Here is a 21,858-nt window from a genome sequence, read left to right as displayed (position 1 = left end):
TGTCATGTTAAGAAGTTAACCATCATCTCGTGTTGAAAGCAGGTCCTGTTTATTATAAACACTTGGGCCAATGCCTCCTCCCCCATCCCCCCCAACAGCCCACCAACAAAGAGGTGAACAGAAGGACACCACATGGATCCATCACTACTGCTTGACAGCATGATTGGTATTTAAACATAAGTACAAACTATACTGCTTCAGTCCATTTGCCTAATTTAACTCAAATAAATGCTGAATTTGCCAAATAATCCCTGCAAATCTGATACAAGAAATAAAAGTGAAATAATGTAAGTTGGTGTCAGTGCAACTGAAAGACAGTATTTGACAACTAACATAGGAAAACCTATTGAAATTAGAACCACAGTAGTAAGCTTTAAAAATAGCAAACTTTTTGACAACTTTGAAAAATAATCCAGATGATCCTAAATGAGCACATACTTTTCTATTTGCTTCAAATTTAAATCCATAAATTCTAAAATCTCATTAATTAAAAGGAACATTTCAAAAGGTACGGTAAAACACAGCATCTAACACAAAACACAAGCTGGGGGATTCAAGTTTCCCACAGTGGTGCAGGTAGCTCCCAGTGATGCCACAGGGAATTACCTGCAAAACCATAAACCAGAATGACCTTTTTGGTTTGCATTTGACTCTGCTTCACACAAACACTGTTTATTACAACTGCCATAAAAATGAACAAAAGCAGCACATACACGAGCAGCAGCTCCTGCTTAAAAACAATAAGCACAGCACATTCCCCCCTCAGCCAGCTCCCCATGGAAAGTATTCCAGACTAAGCCACAAAAACTTAACAGTGAGCTTTTGAATGACAGGACATCGTGTGCTCTGTAATCTACAGAATCAGTCAAGTACTTACAAGGTTTCTTAAACAAATTGATCATGCCTACAATTTCAGTCGAAGTCAGAGAAACGGCAGACTTGATCTTCTCTGAGGAAGAAACAAAAGCCATGAAATCACCAAAGAGAAGGGGTTTTTTGGCTTTTTTTCTTGTTGCTTTTTAGACAACTCTGAAGGACATACTATAATGTGATAGGAAGCTTGTAGGAACAGCCTTACAAATCAAACTGAGCATGTACTTCAGCACTCTTTATTTAGCACCCTCCCTGTGGAAAATGCTAAGGGAGGTTTTAACTAGCAAGAGCCAAGGTGATTTCAGATTGATAGCTAAGACCTCCTGACTGATCTTTCATGCCATATTAATTTGATACATTAGTTTATGTAACCGCTTTTTGCTCAGTCTTTCCCAGCTACAAAGCCAAAAATAGCTTACCTTTTCTACAAGGGCAGTAAGGCATACCTGGAATACTAGACAACTTTTTATAAGTGCTATGAATAAGAGCAGTGGTTTTTAAAAAGTCAAAAAACCCACTGTCATTATATTATCATACATGTTTTCACCTTTACGAGAACAGTTTAATGTCAATAACTACCATGAAATCTGGAGGCTGCAGTTTCCAAGAAAAACTGTGCCAGACACTCATATTTTCTGAAGCATCCTATAGTACCATGAAATGGAGACAAGCATTAGGCAGTCTATGTTATCATCATAAAAGAATCAACAGTGATGCAAAACCCTCTTAGAAAGCAATAAAGTTTTGAATATAAAACCTAAAAAAAGACTTCATTATGCAGTTTTCAGTCAACACAGGCTGAGCCAAAGCCTACTACAGTACTTCTCTGTGCTTGGGATAAAACTTTCCATGGCTCCAGTAGCAGCTTTCGCAGAAGTGCCAGTCTTCCATAATGGATCTTTGCAACCAGGATTTAAGGGAAAATATACCCAGTAAAGCTAGGCTCCAGATAGGTAGTTTAGCACACAAATGGGTGGTCTAATTTTTAAACCTCCCAGGAACCAGGTAGCTTATAAAGCAGTAAAATCCTCTACAGGAAAGTCATATTTTAAATGCCATCTTTTCGATTCTTGCAAACTGTTCAAAGGAATGTTTTACAGGTTTTACCCAAAGACCAGCAACAAGTGGCTAAGCTTGGACCTTCACATCCCAAAGGTGTTCAGACCAAAAAGTGCTTCCCATAAAACTCAAGATCTAGAGAAAGATTGTACTTTCTTAATGTGAAACCAATGAGATCAATGGTTATCATCTGGTTTAAATAGAGGTCCTTAGCCCTTGCATATCAATCACAGAGACTTTTGAAGTCAGTAAGATAAAGCTTTTAACAGAGGAAAATTTTAATTAATCCATTTGTACATAGTGCATTTAATAATATGGTTTCTTAAATCTCCCTCTGTCAAGTCAATCAAACCCACAGTCTATTTGGAGAAACGTTGAAGAATCTCAGGCTGTTCAGCAGCCTCATTTTGCTATGCACTGGAAATACAAATGTATAGAATCATTTATCCAAAACATAGGCAAATGGGTTCAAACTGAAAATGTGAGAAGACAAAATAAAAAGCTTGAGAGTAATATCCTCCTGTTGCTCTCTCCTCTGAGGTATCTCACACTGATTTTTTTCCGGTAGATATAGCAAGATTTATGTGTAATAATGACTTTAGCAACTTCTTTCTTTAGGGACACATTTTATTTCATTAATGAAAGATTCTCAGGAGCCAAGAGAATGACTTTCACCCACTTTCATTTTTAATTAAAAAGACCTAAAAAAAATAATAAAAGAAGATCAGAGAAATTAAACTACTCTGGCCTGACAAAATGTATGGCTTTTTGACCCATCTAAAAGGGCTGCTTCCTCCACTGCAGCAGCTGGCAGACCAAGATTTCCTGCAGCAAACAAACCACTTCACCCAGCCCCCTCAAGCCTTCCTCCTACAGCACTACACTAGATCTAGCATCCCTCCTAATAGCCAGCAAGCCGGGATTAATTCAGACCATGAGAGCTTACAATAGGCCTCAGGACCATCAGAAAGGCTGCATAGCTACTGGAGCAAACACCCTGTGGATCATAGCTGTGGTCACGCCCTGGGCACATTCCTCAGCTATTCAAGTCCTTTGCAGTTTTATCACTTCAGACCTCATGGTTGAGATCCACCTTGGAGACCAACAGATGAACATCACAATATGGAAAAGCATAGGTGTCAAGAGGTACCTCTTAGAGGCACTACCTAAACGAGCATCAAAGTTGCAGATGCATGAATGACCATGAAAAAATGTCCAAGCCCAGGACAATTCAGTGTTTAATCATCACACGGGGTTACCAAAGGACTTTTTGTAACATCAAAACATCACTCAGATGTTTTGAGGAACAGCATCACTCAGACACCATGCATGAAGACAAGCGGTGGACAACCCTGTGATGAAGAGGTAGAAACCACTCTCCCTATAACTTCCTAATATCAGCTTTATCTCAGTCACACCCAAACTGCCTGCCACCAGCGCCACAGCCTTTCTCTGTGTAAGCAGGGATGAAAATTGAAACCCAAGTTTTTCTTACACATCAAAACATTAAATGAAAGAGAGTTAAATGGTGGTGAACTGACAAAATTAAACTGTGCAAAGCTTAGAGAAAAATAAAGTGTTTTTTTTTTTTTTTAACTAACTTACATGACAGTAGGTTTTGATTATTGAAGAGTGTAATGCAGTAGACATTTAAAAGGTCCTAGTTATTCCCCAAACAATTCCAGTTCATGTAAAATAATTTAAAAAAATGTAGACATGTGGAGTGGTTTGCTTTTACATTTTCTTCTGTGGAAAGTAGTTAAATAATTCACATCGCTGAATTGGCAGTGATGCCAACCACTGATGCCAAACTGAAATTTTTGTCCCATCTCACCAACTTAGCTGACTTCATTTTTCATCTTGACCTATTTCAGATGTGGCAGGAAATCGAGACAGTGGGATTGCTAAAACCTTGTCATTGTAGATATTGGAGGTTATTAATGCTACCATAGATTTGGCATAGGCACTAGAACTTTAACTCAGGAAATGTACTTGGTCAGAAAACTTACCTGCTGGTTTGAAACCCCACAGATGACTAACTCACTCAAGTGGTCCAAACTACATGCAGTCAGTGGAGAATATTGAAGCTAGTAAGAGAAATCAAACGAGAGTGGCAGGCAGTTAACCAGGCGAAAACCTCTTCACTGGAAGCCAGGAAGTGTCTGAAGGGTGATTAATGATACAAAAGATGGGATGCATTATTTAGACAAAACAGGTCCCACTGGAACTACTTGGGAGTCAATGAAGAGAGCTCTCAAGCAGCGTAGTCACACTCTCGCCTCTCATTTGTCCCTTGAATGCTGGTGGTCCAAAAGGAAAAATTCTCAAGTTATCATAAGAAATTTGACAATATATGGCATTTGCAATGGTACATACAGTCATCCACCTCCAACCCGCTTCTTCAAACAAGCTCTACTTGATAATGACCAATACCCCCTGAGTGTAGTCTTGAGAAATATTTTTTTTCATTTTCTTGCAAGCGGGCAGGTGCTCCATTTCCAGATAAACAGTCCCAAAGGCATGGTCCTTAGCAGCAGCAAAAGCACAGAGTGCTGAAGGGAGCAGTGTCTCCCTGGAGATGGGCATCTCTACCCCGGAGCGGGCACTGATTGCAGAGCGCCTACCAGTGCTCTCCACGACAAGCTCTTCTGAAGGCAGGCAGGGAGCACCAATTTACCAGTTTTCAACCCAACACCTTTCTAAAACCCTGACTTTGTGCAAGCAAAGAAAAAATGTTACCTTTTAGATTACCAGAACTCTTGGTTGGAAAGAATCATCCCTTGTATTAATCAACATCCTTGCAGCAAAATAAAACCTGGCAAGTGTTGCTTCTTATCTTACTAAGCCACAAACCCTGTTTAATCTTGCTCCATTATTGTCTTATCTATGAGCAGCTAAATTTCTACCAGGTTGGCATAACTAACCAACTTATGTTGCTGTGATTTTGACATTTAAAAAAAAAAAAAAAATCTGTTACACAACCAGAGCAGAAATAAAAACACTCGAGCAGCTGAAAGAGTAGAGCCGAATAAGAAGTGCTACAAAACAGGAACAGATTTAGGAATAATGAGGTCACCTCACACCTCAACACGCATGAAGTTATTCTGTTCACTCAAATAACTTCACATTCAGTAGTAGTCACAGCACAAAATGCCACACTATTTTAAAGAGACAGAAGCATTTTCTATATTTTGGCCGACTGGAAAAAATGAACACAGAACAATATTATCATGTGTTAACCTTCCAGGCTTCTCCTGGCTTTAGAGATGACAAGAGAAGTGAGGAGGGAGAAAAATGTTCCCTCCTTCCTCAGCCCCTCTAAGTGAGACACCCCTAATCTGACCATGTGGTTGCAGCTTCTGAGCATGGAGCAACTGGGGCATCTACGGTGCTTCAGAAGCATCTTAGATGCTCCTGCTCGAGCACTCAGGTGCTGCCATGCTGACAGCATGAAAGACTTCCTTCTCACCAGGTGTTCTGACTTTTCAGCCTTCCTTATTCCAGAACCTATTTAGCATGGGAGAGATACAGTATTAGCTTCCCACCAAACTGTCAGATCACACAAAAGCAACATTCGGTGCCCTGTGGTCTGGTAGTGCTGGTGTTAGGGGTTCCCTGGGAGTGTGGAGGAGGAGAAGACTGGTGGGAGGCAAGAAGGCGAGGAGATAGGCAATCAGGTGACCGAAGATGAACCAACAACTGGTGAGCGGACAAGAAAGGAAAGTGAGGGATCAACACAAGATTAAACCAGTCTAAATCTTCATCGGATTGGTAACATCTGAGCAGCCAAGAACTAAGTGCTTTGGGTTTTTTTTTCTTTTTTTAAGAAGACTGCAGAGACCACGCTTTCCTGAAACAGAGAGGAGTGCAGCAGTCCGTATCTAAAGAAAGAAAGTTCTAGACATAAAGGTCACTCAAAAAGAATGACTGCCTACTAAGCTAAAGCCTGATATTGCTATCCCTAAAAGGGAGTTGGTATCTAAGCAGATCCAGATTGGAATCACTGACTCATCCACCCTGGGCCTTTAAGGCAAACTGGTGAAGGATGAAGGGCTGACAAAAGGAAAAGAAGGGGGGAGGAAAATAAGGAGGCAGAGAGGATTTAAACAAGATTAACTACATGTGAATCCTAAATAAAGATTAAAATCACTGCCTCATGGATTTTGGGATTTCTGAAGTCAAGGTCATGAAATTAGCAGAGAACTGGTAGATCATGAGTTTGTATGCTGACTTCTCTGGGGACAACTTTCAGCAGTGTTTTGACTCTTCAGAGATACCATTGCACAGCTCTTCCAAGCTTTTTAAAACCATAAGGAAAAAATGGTGTTTAGTGGAGGCATCTAAAAGTCTCTGCTCCCATTCCCTAATTAGCTCAACCATCTATTTTAATACAAAGTCCTTCCCTAAAAGTCTTTCTATTGTTTATACACCCTGCTGCCCCCAATGGAATCAAGCACGCGTAAGAGGTGAATAGCCTGGGTCTGCTCTGATGCACTAATATGATGAACATCATTGTGGAATGAGCTTGGACGATCTTGCTCATCTAGTTGTTCGTTGATATATATATCATTTTATATATATATATATATAAAATATATATATCATTAGTTGATATAGATTACAAATCTTTAAAGCCAGAGAAAGCATTGTTAACTTCTGTTTCTGTAACTAGTGCTCAACATAGGTCAGATTTCTTAGCAGTTTACCAGGCATTTCAGTCTTCTTAGTAAATGTTTTATGTTTTTTAGAATTAAGACTTCCATAAGAAAGTTCAGTATCTCTTCACTTATTTCCTCCTACTCTCAACTGACTGAATTGTAGGCTTGTCCATTTACAACTTTGTATAGACATCACAAAGACTATATAAATTTCCCTTATGTACTTAATATGAATTAAAATTTAGTAAGCTACTGGTGCTGATGAATGCCTTTCATTTTCATTTGAAAAAATTTTAAACTGTATTATTTGGTCTGTTAATTCTAAAATTGCTGGGCCAGTTTCCTTGGAAGGGTGCTAGTTTCTATGAGGGCAGTTGGAATATGACTAGGGAAAATAAGTAAGATGTCTTCAGCCTATTTAACATTTAATAACACTTCAGCAGAAGTAAAATATACAGATGGTATTGTTTTAACTAAGATGCATTCAACTAAGACACCAAAACCCCAACTGAAGAATTCAGTTGAATTTTCCTCAAGCAAATTCCTGAATGGGAACCTTAAAGAATTGTTTTCTTTATGATCTAGTTTTCTATAATTCCTTCCTATGTTTCCGTCACTGGAGATTTCCTTATGGTGGCTTTCTTTTTATAGCTTAAGGGAGGAAACCCCATAGGTCTGGGAATAAAAAAGATTATATTTTGAAACCTTAAAGATAGTTTCATCTTTCAGTAATAAACTTTGATTTTGCTGTGAGACTATAGAATGAAAGGAGTAGGGTTATTTAGGAGTCTCTAAGTGTTTTCTAGGACAAAATGTTGCCAAAGAAAGATCAGATTCAATATCAGGAAAAGTTTCTGAATAAAGTATATTAAACAACTGGACACATACATGAAGTGTAAGAACATGCACCTTGACAAGGTACTCAGAAATATAATTAAATTAACAGTCCTACAATTAAAAGAGGAAAACCAAGATAAACTGAATACAGTATTGCTTCTCAGAGCCAGCTTCTAGGACCCTTTTTGTTCACCAGATACTAGAATTAAGCTGAACACTGCTACAGCTTGAAATAATGGGGGAAAGGAAAAAAAAAGAAAGGGAAGCAAGGAAGAAAACACTAAATCAAATCCTGCTGTAAAAACCTGTAACTTAAACTTCCTATACAAATACTTGAATCTTGCTAGCCCAAGCATTCAAATATGCTCCAGACCATATAGAAGACCACTGGGAGACACATCTGCAGTAAGAAGGAACTGCAAAACCAGCCTGGTCAACTCTACAGTTTTCAGACACAGGCACAGGCACAAACAGATCTTTGCAGTAATTTATGAGGAAGGAAGAAGCTTCCCCTGTAAATAAACTGAAAATGTGTTCTGTCTCTTTAATTTGCAACCAAAAACCCAGGGTTTTTTTACAGTACCTGAATCATCTGTACCCAGTACCTCAGAGTTAACATTTGGGTTAGTATTGCTTTCAGCTGCAGCCATTTTTTTTGTGGGTGTTTTTGTTTTGTTTTATTTTTCAAATGTTACTGAAACAAGAAGTATAGCAGAAGACATTTATATAGCCACTGAGATTTTGAAATCAAACACAAGGCTAAGTTTCCCTTATTTCTAAATCATTGTTCATGCACTAAATTGTCTTACATTTTAGGTTGCTTTAACTGTGCAGTAGAAGTATTGTGAGGGTACACTAGTCATTACATTATGAAATCTTTAATATGTGAACATTATAGCTGTGCTTCATAACAAAATGCAGCAGTACCAGTAAGTCACACCTCCAAGGAGTCGCAGAGCCCTGTAATAAGAAAGTCACATTGTGCAGAACACATTTTCCATCTTACTGTCGATATTCCTTCCTCTGATCACTGATGGAAGCAACTAATATTTTTATATAATTTTATAATAGATACCTTAAATAATATTTGTAGTATTTCTATTTAACACAATAAGCAAACAGTGCCATACATGAACACTATATTAAAGAGTTTAACTGTGTTAAACAGTATTATAGTATAAAGCACTATATATCAGCTACCTGGATACTGTAGAAGGAAATATTTTTACAGAACATTATTTTCTTCAAATTACATTATCTAGTTGCATGTTTTCCATACTTTAAGTTTCACCAAGGAGTAAACAACTACATTAACAGGATCAATAAATGGTACTTTTACTGCCTACGTTACACAGGAGTATTATAACAGTGCATTTTATCTTCCAGATCTAAAAAGATGGTAGTCATTAAAAATTACAGCATTTGCCCTTCTGTAAAACATATAGCAAGATTATAATAACAGTTTAAAAGGCCTTGAAGGGTTTTTCTAGTGACGCTTGCCTGTGGGTTATATATCTTTCATACTCTTGCTTCATCTCCAGAACCATTCTTTTTGGGGGAAGAAGTGTTACTTGTAGACAAAAACACACGCAATATGGAAAAAGAGTAAGATACAAAACAGCACTATATGGCATTGTTTTATCCTAAGATATATCAACAAAAATTGGCAACTCAGCAGGACCCTGCAGTGGGAAACATTACCCAGCCATGACAGGAGTTCAGCTCCCCTTTCTACTCAAAGATAGAGATGATGGAACTGAAGAAGGACCTTGTCTTGAATACACTTCAGAGGTGCCTACTGCCAGCTCAGGACATCACAGATCTCTGAGAAGATCAAGGAGTGCAGTGATACATGAAGTAAAAATAATGAAGTACGCACGCGCAGATTTTTAAAAGCAGTATAAGTTTCTGTCTGAGCTGCATTTCAGCTAAGAGACTGATTCACATGGAGAGGAAGGCCACAGGGAATTTTAAATATTTGAATACAGACCAGATAGTCAGTCCATTGCCAGTACTGAATTTAACATGCCATATCATAATTAGCTGTGATATCTACATGGGCATCTTATTCTTTCAGAATTTTCTGAATATCTTTACCTCCCTCCACCCTAGTCAGCTGCTAAAGCCCAGGACTGTAGTGAGCTTCCAGCTCAAGAAAGCACTAAACCTTATTAAGCATGAGATTTTCTTTGCCCCAAATTAGGGCTTCTAAGATTATTTAGCTGCCGCTGGACACTTATGGCAGGACATCACAAACACAAAAGCCACTTTAGCAAAGTCAGGTCAGGATTTGTGTCAGTTTTTGCCTGTCCCAAACCTACAAACCTGAATTGCTGACTACTCTTAAGGTCCAAATTTGGACTTTAAAACTCTAAAGTAGGGGCAGCCATACAAAATATAACTATAGGGGATCCTTTAACTGACCCAGTTCTAAAAGGACTACAGGGAGCATAAATCACCTTTTGCCCTCAGATAATTTTGCTTACAGTAATCTTCATTGATACTGTCTCAGAATTTCGCATAGAAGAAATCAAAAGACCACAACTTACACATTAACTAAATATAACTATTAAATATAGATTATAAATATATATTAAATATGTATTAAATATAGTTTATAATATATAATAAAACTAAATATAACAATTAAACTCTGATTCAATTGCATAAGTTTCTGTCATCAGTGGGACCACAAAACATAAAAACCCAAACAGAACCTGATCTAAATTTTGTCAACATGTCTCCTGGCCTTGTGAAAAAATTGACTTGACACAAGAAATTTTGAACACATTGAAAAAACTCAAGAACCAGTCAGATTTCATAGTTTGGGCCCCATTTTGAGATATAAGCTACACCAAAATACTTCTGGTGAGTATGGAAATCTTGCTTGGAACTCCTGAATTAACTGGGAACAAAAACCTCAATTCCTATTATAACTTGGTATTTAAAATAAAGAAACAAATTTATTTAGAACCAAACAAAACTATTGCAACCAAATAATTTTAAAAAAATTAGCTCTGCCTTAGAAACTAATATATTCATTTTTCTAAAACTTAATCTATATTAAGCACAAAGATTCAAAAAAATACAGGCATCTAGAGGCTGAATGTAAATACTGCTCTGATTTTAACATAGATATAGTATCCATCTTATACGAGGGAAGTAAAAGCGTAAAAAACTATTGCAAAATTATCAAGACAAGTTTTTGCATATTGAGTAGCTTCCTGGGGAAAGAGAGCAGATGCAAAAGTAGTTAAGTTAAATATTGAGAGGCTTAAGGAACATTAAAAATATCACATGGCAACTTGTTCTGTTCATTTGTTGTTTTATTTATAGTTGTCTTTCCATTATTTCAAAGCAAGTTGATCAAGATCAACTCTTCTTCAGCATGACAGTTATTACCTTTCAGAGGAAGCTACTGTTCAGGATCTTGTGCCATTCAGCCTCTCCAGGCTCTCTTGGAGATCCCCAAATTGTGCAGCTTTCACTTTATAACAGATCTACCCACTGCCTCCCACTTCCCTGCCAGTAATAACTAAAAACCCTAACCCTCTCAACTTCCAAAAGCTTACAGGTTGCCAGCCTGGTAGATATTAGGCATGGATCTCACAACTCTTCGAAAGAGAAGCACTGAACACCTAGACTCAGAAGCTGGGAGCCTCCAATTCCCTATATGTTGGCCACAGAGAGAAATACACATAACCCCCTAATGATATATGAAACAAGTATTTGATATTTACAGCATAGTTTTCAGACCATCAAAATCTTAAAATTTTTTACTGCAATTACTACTCTACAAGGATCAGCAGATGGGCTTAACCACACAAGTTTTCAACTCCTGCTGCAAAGTTCTGTGCAGTTCTGCAGACAGGGGGATTCAGTCAATTGCATATCAGAAAATGTTTTGCATGGAACTGTGAACATAATTCCAAATTGCTGAGACTTTCAGGTCATCTCCTTGGTTGTTCTTCTTTGGTCGTGGAGGAGACAAAGAAGTTAGTCCTTTCTAAGTAGGACACATCTTGGGGAGGCCGCACAGTGGGCAGACGTAGCTATGGTAAGCACAGACGAGGTTTTTAGGGGGGATTTCTGCATGGTGCAAGCACAGAGCTACCCAGCTGAGCTCTGCAGCTCACTACCCCAGGTCCCAGCCCGGCACGGCCAGAGGCACCAGGTGAGCAAACCACGGATTAAACGAGCAGCTTTTGCTGGTGCATGGGGTCACTCCTGCACTGGGTTAGAATGAGGACACGACTGTTCTGCACGAAAGCAAGCTAAGGTTAAGTTGCAAAAGAGCATGAAATCAGAGTCCATTTACAGTGAAAGAATTCCTTGCTGGTTTTGTGATATTAAATTAAATAATATGTAGAGGCTCCACCAATTAAGGGACTTTTCACATTGAGGATTATTCTAACCATCACTAAAATTCATGGCAAGTGTAACACAAAGAAGTCTACAAATCTAGAAAATCAGTCATGAACAAATGCTACAATATAATGTTGATTACACCAAGGTCTCTGTCTTCTTGGCAAGTCCTCTTCTTCATTAAAATAAGGAAATAGATTATTTGCATAGCTAGTTACTGCCCAGTGATTCATTTTGTAAAATCTTTGTTGTTCGTACTTCCACTAAATTGACTGAAAGAACACAATCAAATTATCCATAGTCATCAGTTATTGTAAGAAAGAGATCTGAATTGGGTAAATATGAAGAACAAGAGAAGCAAAAGAAGGAGAACAAGAAATTATGGAATAAAGGGGGAAAAAACCAGCTTTGGGTGATACAAACAAAATCAGAAACTTTAACGGAATATAAAGAACAAAGGTTTTCCTATTCTTCCACTTTTTTTGAGGAATGAAAACAAAAAGTGTGCCTTAAAGGAAAACCAAAGCCTCTGGATGAAGCAGGATAAGGTCACCAATAAATATAAGTCTGAAGCAGTAAGCATTTTAACCTAGAAAATGCAAAATGGTAGAATGAGCTAGAAATAGGAGTATGTATTAGACAAAATAAAATATTGGACTTCAGTAAACTTGTTCAAAAATTGACTAACACAACATTTACAAATTATTTACAACAAAGAGAGTCTTTTGCATGTAGCAAAATCTTTACTCATAGTACAAATTACTTCCTATTAAATTTTTGTTCCTATTTTTTTCAGTAAAAAGCAGAATATTCTAACAACAGGATACGGGGGTGGGTTATGAAAGAACACTGGCTACACTGTCACAGAAAAAGCTAGCCTTAATTCTCTTGGAAGAAAAATGCTATGTAAGATTTATACAGAAATGTATGTCCTGCATACTTTATGAAATTAATATTAGCTAACCTGGAGATGATATTGTAACTGACCACTCTCATAGAGCGCTCTTTGAATATTTGTATTTTAAGCCAACAGGTATTGTATTTTACTTGGCAAAGTATAAAATGTGCTATTTGAAAACCGCTGCATTGCATGCAAAAATGAAATCTATTAAAAGGAAACAGAAGTTAGCTCAGAATCTGTAAACCTTACACACAAGTGGCATGGAAATAGGAGGTTAGAGAGAGAGGTAAGAAGTATCCTGCCTTCACAGAGCACTTTCCGTTGGTGGTGGCATACTTTGTATCTTCCTGCTTTGAAAAAGTAAGAATGCATCCTACCTATAATAGATTAACAGAGAACATCTTGCAAATTGGTATTTCAAAAACATCTCTGTGTGTTCGGCTGAGGTGTAGTTGGTTTTATGGCAGAAAAATGTCCTCATGGCTACAACCATCTCAAGAAAACAGAACCTTTTTCTTAACAAGTAGCCAATGTATTCCAGCTGACCATTTCAGAAGAGTTGTCGATGTTACTTGCTTATCATTCATTCTCTTGCCACATAACACACCAGTCAAACATACATTTTGGCAAGACAGTCACAAGTAAGGCAGGACTTTTAGTTAACTAATAGTCTTTGTTAACTTACAGGCTGATATTTGTTAGATAGGACAGACTCTCTAAACCACATAAATAACTTTGAACAACAGAGCCGTATTGGCTTGTGCAAAAGCACAGACAGCATTTCTACATTAGATAGACACTGAACCAAACGTGATAGAAATGTAGTGTAGAGTGGGGTGTTCGCAGAGAAAGTGATCGGTGAACACATTTTCACTGGGACTACATTCCAGAAGAGCGACTCTAGGAAGAAATTATTACCTATCATTCACAATTCCGACATCCTTCCCAGGCCAAAAAAAGGGAGAGAGAGAGAGAGAGGAAAGAAAAGAAAATCTGAATGGAAAAACTTCTCTGCTCCTGCCGTTCCACTCTCAGAGGAAACACGCACAGTGCAGTATGTTTTAACAGTTTTCAGCTTCTTACAATACTTTTTAGAACTGAAGCGTCTAAGGAAGTAGAGTTGTAAATATTTTACAAATAACAAATCAATCCAACACTTGGCAGAAAGGAAAATAGTGCAGATGTGTTCTGATAAAAGCCTAAACGGTGGACTATTACTTAGCACAAATTCCCAGAGGCAGCATTCTACAAACATATATCTGTCTCGGCAAAATGAGAGACCAGAGACTACATAAATCTTTGCATGGCTAAGAATACCTTCAGTGGCTGAAAGGAAAGAAAATATTTGCTGTTGTACGCAGTTCTTGTTTTCTTTTTTTCCAAAATATACACAAAAGATATACCAAAAATAGTTTTAAGTACAGTAACACACGCATTACATGCTTCCTTTAATATAAAGAAGCTCCTTTTTTCTCTTTATAAGTTAAAACATGCAGGTTAAAATAAGTAACTTCAGTATTAAATTATTACCTAAATTTTCACTTCTGCCATCAACTTAATGAATTTTTAAATGAAGACACCACTTATAGTGTCAAAGGATCAGCAGAAAAACGTTTCCTTACCTTTTTTTAAGATGCAGTGTGGCACTTCCACACAGTCTTGCACCCTCTCTGAAATGGGGATTTTTCTTTGATATAAGTGATCAGAAATCTGGATACACTGCTAGGGACCAGTGGTTAACATTCTTCTCCCAGACTGCCTAGGTATAAGGGGAAAAGAAAGAATTTAATTCACCTTTTTTAAGCTAGCCTAGGAGTATTTTTTTGGTTTCCCTGTTTTGAGAGGTGCTTATAAACTGAGCAATTTCTGTCTGCCACAGGTCTTGTAAATGGTCTGAGATGTGAGATGTTTGCAGTCTTAAAAAAAAAAAAAAAAAGAAAAAAAAAAAAAGAAAAAAAGATATTGCAACCTGAGAAATTTTCATTAGCTTCAGATTTCCCTCTGAGACTTTCATACAAAATGGTCTTTCTTTACTCTTTCTAACTAGTGAAATAGAAACACTTTCTTATTTTTCCTTCCAAACAGCCACATCCTGCACTTCTAAATCAATTATAGCTCAAGACAAATATGTCACTGTTTTTACTGTAGTTTTGGCTGAAATAAAAATGCAGGTTTTGACTCTAGTTTCTCAATAGGAAAAACCAACAATTCTAAAAATTGAAATGAGAGCTTATAATAACTTTTATTTTACTTCTACCAGAGTATGTGAAAATGTTTTAACTATTTTTCTAGCAACAAAGCATGAAATGCCTTTTAAAATAAAAAACCTATCTTATTACAAAAACCTCAAATTATAGTAATTGATTTGAAAATACTGCAAAATAGGAAAAATTTAAACAGGTGAAAAAACCTTGTAAAATTGCACAGAACAACTGAACCACTTTTTGAACAGTTTTTTTTCATCTGGCTTCACTAGTTACTACTTTTACATTGAAAAAATTGAAACTAATTTTGCAATTTTGAACAAAAGCAGGATGTAAAAGTTCCCTCAAAAGTTTTTGACTCTTAGGAATTTTCATGCTTCATTTTGCATATAACTAAAAGTAAGTATCAGATAGGGATATTGTAGCAAGTATCCTATTCCCGCACAGTTATTAAATAGCATTTGCTGTATTCATTCACAATTATATCCTCAGGCAGCTACAAAGAAGAGTCTTTTGTCCAAACAATGTAATCAGGGTATTGGCTAGATCACGCTCCATTTGAAGACACAAGGATAAGTGCGTTTTTCGACCATGGTCAATCAAACAGAACAGCTTGCAGGCATTTAATTGTGGGGTTATTAGCACCAACATTCAGCTACTGCTGAAGTTCAAGGGCTAAGTGTTGGTGGGCACTCTCAGGCTGCCAGAACAGATAATCTAGATCAGCGCTGATCCTAGCAGAGGCACCTGGAAGGAGGCAAAGTCTGTTTAAACTGAGAAACGAGAAATTAGCACCCAGTTAAATCTGCGCCACTGATAATGTTCAGTATATCTTCAAGTTGTGAACGAGACACAATAAGGCAATATGAAAATACCCTGAGCTTGTCAGGCCAATTTAAAAAAAAAATAAAATAATAAAAAAAGGTACTCCTAATGCATATGGCAAACTGTGGTCTTGAACAACTTATTCTTGTGTGTAACTGGGAACTTCAGATGTTTAACATCTCATACACACACACATCAACCTCAAACAGAATTTTCACATGTAGACTCAGCACTACCCTCTTGTTTATGGGCACAAGGTGCAGTACTGAAAACAGCATGTGCAGTAGTGGTTTGAGCATGGAAAGTCTGTGGCATGCAAAGGATATTGGGTTAGTGTCATTCTAGCAAAACCAAGCAGGAATGTATTTGCTTTTTCACCAAAAAGCACTCCCAGTAAGCAAATGCCAAGGTCTCTGTTAGTTCACAGCTGTAAGCCCTGCCTGCAGCCAAAAGCCGTTCCCCGCACAGCCTCTCCAACAGCCCTTACCCAGCAGACACTGTGTTGTTAACTGGCAGAGCAGAGAGCATCTCTCAGTGGGACAGGCTGCTAATTTTCACGTGTTTCCCTGCCCTTCCTGCACCTGACTGACTTATGCTGATGGCCGTGGCACCAGCAGACACCGGGAGTTCAATGCACCTGCAATAGCAAGCCTCCTGTAACTGAGAGACTCCAGGTCTATCACCTTGTGTGCATCCCAAGGGGAGCAGTAAATCTACCGGTGGCTGCCGTTACGGAGAGTCAATTTTCATTCTGCTGGTTAAGGTTTTGAAGTATGTGAGCAATAGGCCAAGCTCTGAATTAGTTTATTGTTCTTGAAAATCAGAATCTAAAGGACTTTGAACTCCTGGCTTTAATACAGACTTCCATTGTTCAAGGTGAAAGAAAAACAAACTTAAAGCACAGTCAGTGTTGACAACTAAGCTCAAGAAGCATGCATGGAGCTGCCCTGGTGGTAACAAACAGAAAAGGTCTTCTTTCTATTTACTAACACCCTTTTTCTTCTCAGGGGAAGAAGCGGAGACAGGTGGATAGGGAAACATCTCAATGAAAAGGAAATCCCTGCAGGCAGGCAGGACAGCATGGAAGATTGGACCTTGAAAGATTATTTCAGGAAACTATTCTATATGGTCCCTTTCCAATGCCTCCATAAAACTCAATGCAAAATTAGAAATATGTATTTCCAGCACAGAAAGCTAAGCAGACACATACTCTGCATACACTTAGGGAAAATTACTGTACCCCACAGTAATAAGTAGCAGACAGAGGCAATGATACCAAACCTCAGAGCCCAAGAAAATCTGACCAAAATGGAAAACAGGAAGCAAAACGTTGCCTCTGCTTCTGAAAGTTTTGTGAGAGGACACAGAACTCTCTATTCTGCACTTCACCTTTTCATAATCAACATTCCTCAAGACATAATAATAGTACAAAACTTCAGAACAGAAAAAGGCCATTATAAAAGCAGGTCGCTGAAAATACCTACCTAATACTAGAGTTACAAGTGGTAAATTGATCAACTGGTCTATTTTCAGTGCCTCAGACAATAGTTGTTCTTGTACATAGTCCACATGGTTGTTATTTTGCCATACAACACAAGACTGGTGGGTAATTAAGCATGGCCAACCATCAAATATTTGTCCACTAAAGGACCCTGCTACGTCTTTTCCCTCTGTCTATTAACTCCCTGTTTTTCTAAGGGCATGTCTCAACTTCTCAGGATAGCTGAGTAACACTCCAAAACGAAAATATTATGTTCAGCATCGCACAGATAAGTATAACCAACATTACTCACATTATACTTTTTTTCATATGCAAAGAAAGATTCTGATTTAAAGGGGGAAAAAAAATGTTTCTCATCAGACAGAGAAAGCCAACAACTGAAAAAAGCAATAGAGTGTAGAGATATCTTTCAGTTAAAATACTGAAAGCTGTGATTCAGTGTTTTGTTATCATGAGCAGGAAGATGATCCCTCTGTGAATTGTATTGTTTCTTTAGAACCTGGTAGATCATTCTGCACTAGAAGGAGTGTTAGCTCTCATTAATTTTAATAACACCTATAATTTAATGTATTTGGCACACGTACAAAAATATACAGAATATCACATGAATACATTTTTTTCCAGACTAACTGACAAAAGCTTGCAATTAGTTATTAGTTATGGATAGTACAGTTCAGAAAAGCGCTTTTGGCATTGTCAGGCTTAGGAGACAAGTTAGTACTAAGATAGAAGTTGTTTTACTAACAAGCAATAATATGTTGTGATACCAAAGTTCAGCTGTTAAATTCAAACCAAAACCAAAAGAACCCTCATGCACTTCCTTGGTGGCCACTAAAACACTCATTTCTCTGTACTAGAGGCTGAGACGGCTCCGTGTTGTGCATCGTACAATTCCATTACTTTGGGTTATCATCACTGACAACGCATCACATGGTGTCCAAAACTGTTCAAAGCTAAGAAAATAAACAATCTCCAGATATCATATTAGATCATATTAACAGTTTATCGTGGTGCTAAACCTGAGTTTTACTCTCTAGCCCCTGCAGGGAGCACAATCCCTAAACATACATGTGCATGTGTGCTTGTGTACACACACACAGCGTGCCGTGGAACAACAGGTTAAGTTTATCTAACACTACTTCCCTCCCAAAGTTTGGACTGTTCAAGGGGAAGGAACACCATCACTGCAATTGCCAGGACTCACTAAGAGAAAAAAAAATAATAAATGCCAGCAGATATGATCTGACCTGCCTTTTCCTAGGCTTTTGCAAGATACACAGTTTTTAACAAAATGCATAGCAAAAGCATCAGAGATTTTTTCAAAAGGGGCTACCATCATATTAATAAGTGCACTTCTCCTCTCATGCAAATATAGTGAGCAAATCACGTTCTTGATCCATATGCAGAAAACAATAACCAAACATGGTGGGCAAAGTGTGTTCTCACTCCTCAGCCAAAATTAAATTTCTTATATGCTTTCTTGAGAGATAAATAAGAAGCTAAACATTCAGAACTAGTAACTAAGAGAACTGCAAATAAAAGAAAGTGTAAAAATCACAGTTAATAAATAATATCTCAAAAAGAAGCACATGAATCCTGGGATAAGAAAAGCTTTGGTAACTTAGCATATCTATTATCACTGACATCTATTGCATCCTGGAGCTCTAGGATATCATGAAATGTTATTTAATTCATACAGCTGCTTGGCGTTTGAGGGAAAAACACCTGGTAAAAGTATTCAGCTCCCAGTTTTCAGTAGTGGTAGAGGTAGGAGTGGAGACTTCTCCCAGATCTCCTTACACAGCTATTTGCATCCATGCCTTGCAAGGAATCCTCTTCTGAGGTGCAAACCCAAGTAAGAAATTTAAGATGAAAAAAAAAGACCACAAAACCGAAAAATATCTGAGCTGACTTTCAGCAGTATTCTACATGCCCATACTTCTGAACAATACCTGTAATAAATGTAACAAGCTAGAAGGATGTAAAGGATGCAAAGAAGACCATGCCAGGTTCTTCCCAGTGATACCCAGTGACAAGGGGCAATGGGTGAAAACCGAAACACTGGAGGCTCCCTCTGAACATCAGCAACCACTTTTTTACTGTGAGGGTGACCAAGCACTGCTGTGGGTTGCCCAGAGAGGTTGTGGAGTCTCCCTCCTTGGAGATACCCAAAACCCAACTGGGCAGAATCCTGGGCAACCAGCTCTAGGTGACCCAGCTTGAGCAGAGGGGTTGGACCAGATGACTTCCAGAGGTGCCTCCCAACCTCAGCCAGACTGTGCTTCTTTGAAAATGGAAAAGAAGAAACCAGGAAAGTAATTTCCGTGTGTAGGAAATAAAATATAGGAAAACGTTCATATTTTTTTAGAATGTACAAACCTATTTATCATCAGCCAAACAATGACGTGAGTAAATAGGATAAAATTGGTTTAATTAATCTTGACAGACTTACAAAGCAATTGCTGCTGACATCGTAATTTTCCTGGGTCAGGGTTACACAATTAAAAAGTCATCTCTCCAGTCAAGGTTGTATCGATAAAATTCAAATGCACGCAAAAGACTGAGGAAGAAGGAAGCTTTGATCTCCCACACTGAAAGACAGGAATAGCCTTCTCAGGAAAACCTGCCAGGTCTTAATATGAACCAAGTAGACTTCACAGGGCCAGCCACCCCCCTGCATGCACAGACACTGCAGCTGTGCACGCCGCTCGCCTCTGCATTCCCTCACTTCCACCCAGCACAGCCAAGGGCACTGAAGGTTAATTACATTTGCACAGAAGAACGGCAAAGCTGCATCAAAAGACACGGGGGACATACAGATGGGTAAATAAGACTGGGCTCGCACAACATTACTGCTGATGAGGTACAGAAAAGGGAAAACACTCACTTGGGCTTAGAGGGGAGCTTGATGGCACTGCAGTAGGAAAACGGGTGTATCCTTGCAAAGCACCAGCACACCGCAGGACTGTAGCGTAGCCAGAGCACGCTGTAGTTTTACGTTCACTGATGCTGAACAGCAACTAAACCAAAATAAAACTGTCGTTTTCCCTGTGTTGTAGGGCGTTAGAACTTCTCTATCAGACTATCCCATCCAGCTCCTCAGTCATCCTTGGCTAATCTCAACCCACCCGAGCCGCGGGGAGCTTGCTCAAGTGTGAATTGAAGTACACTTGATCGCAGTATTTAGTTATACTTACAGTGGTGGAATTTAAGTGTAAAGTGGCAAGGAATAAATGAGAACACAACCTCTCCCTGGGGTTAGGCTTCTCTTCCTCACAGTTTATATGTAACACTGCCTTCAGAAGAGGTAGGGGGTTTTGTTTCTTTTAAAACAATATATCATGCTCTTTCGCAAGGACTACAAACATCTTCAATTAGAAATGCTTCTAATACACTCTGAAAGAGAAAAATGCGAAATAATACCATTTCATTTCATTGCCAAGATCTAAGGTTTTGCTTCTCTATTTATTGTGCCAATTATAGCCTCTAGTGCCCAGAAAAAGATACGTTACTGCTCCCCTCGCAGTACCTTCAGTACCTTCAGTGATAAGGCAGGTCACCCACTGTTCCAATATTCTTTTACGATGGTAAAAATCCTCCAGTTATTTTCTGTCCAGTTAAAGCACAATTTAAAAACACTGTTCTGTGGTTACAAGTGTCATTCCTGACTATATACCCACACTATTTTCAAACATAGATAGAAGAACTATTTGCAATGTTACATGACCAGCTTCCATGCCCTTTATTTGATCTAAATTGAATTCCGTCCTACAGGCTGACTTAAATGAGCTGTAAAATTGCTTGTGGAGTATGATCCTGCTCTACAAAAGTAAGAGTAAAAAAAAAAACCTGTCAGAAGAACTTGAAAGAAAAAGAAAAAAGGAACAGAAAAGCCTGAGAAATCCTCCTTGAGGAATGGCATATCACAAAGTGCACAGGCAGCACAAGCCTCATGGAGTAATGATGCCTAACCCTAGTGTGTATCCAAAAATAGAAGGGAAAGGGAACTTCTCATAACTACCTCCTCAGCCTGTGGAGAAATCCCTAACAATTTGTTTCAGGTACTTGTTCATGTAGAAATAAATTTACCTGCTGCCTGAAGAAAGGCACTATATAAACATAAATCATTAATGAACCGAGTGACCTCACTCTTGAGTAACTAGAGAAGCATAAAACCAACATGCTGTATAGGTAGAAAGTCTTCTAGGCAGCACTGCCACGCACCAGCAGGCAGCCAACACAAGAGCATCCATCCTGATGCAGTAGTAGATTCCTTTTGACAGGCTTTGTGTTTTTATCTCAACCACCACAGGTCACTGGTGGCAAAAAGCAGAAGCTTCTGGGGACAAACAAGTGCACAGTCCAATAATTAAGACAGGGATCCCTGTCACATCTTTGTTTCGTCCAAGGCTTTCCTGAAGTGAAGCATTTGACAGAAGTAAGATACATTTTGCTACATTTAAGAACACAGAAATAGTCATTGCATCTGAGCTGGTAAATGATGCAAAATTGTTAACACAGACCACGGTGGTCCAACCTGTGGCTTGCAGCAGCATCTTGGGGAAGATGGGGACCAAAGGTACAAACAGAAGCTCTGCTGAAGTAAGCACCCAGCTCCTCCAGCCTCACAGAGTG

The 21,858-nt window shown here is 38.4% G+C and overlaps 1 protein-coding gene across 5 annotated transcripts in view; it reads right to left on the bottom strand.

Moving 5' to 3' along the window:
* CRACD (capping protein inhibiting regulator of actin dynamics) overlaps positions 1–21,858 on the bottom strand; it is a 133,816-nt gene that overhangs the window by 57,859 nt on the left and 54,099 nt on the right. For 2 of the 5 annotated variants that reach the window (XM_040596123.1, XM_040596114.1), the window contains exon 2: positions 14,316–14,452. Coding sequence is in view for 2 of the 5 variants with exons in the window: in XM_040596097.1 (XP_040452031.1) it covers positions 878–902 (25 nt within the window). In the remaining 3 variants the exon portion in view is untranslated. Of the gene's footprint in view, positions 1–877; positions 946–14,315; positions 14,560–21,858 lie in introns of those variants that run through there. The other 3 variants (XM_040596097.1, XM_040596106.1, XM_040596135.1) reach the window with 2 other exon arrangements.

This window comes from Falco naumanni, chromosome 1 (genome assembly GCF_017639655.2).
Source record: "Falco naumanni isolate bFalNau1 chromosome 1, bFalNau1.pat, whole genome shotgun sequence".
Classification (NCBI taxonomy): domain Eukaryota; kingdom Metazoa; phylum Chordata; class Aves; order Falconiformes; family Falconidae; genus Falco; species Falco naumanni.
This window is presented reverse-complemented; position numbering and strand designations above follow the sequence as displayed.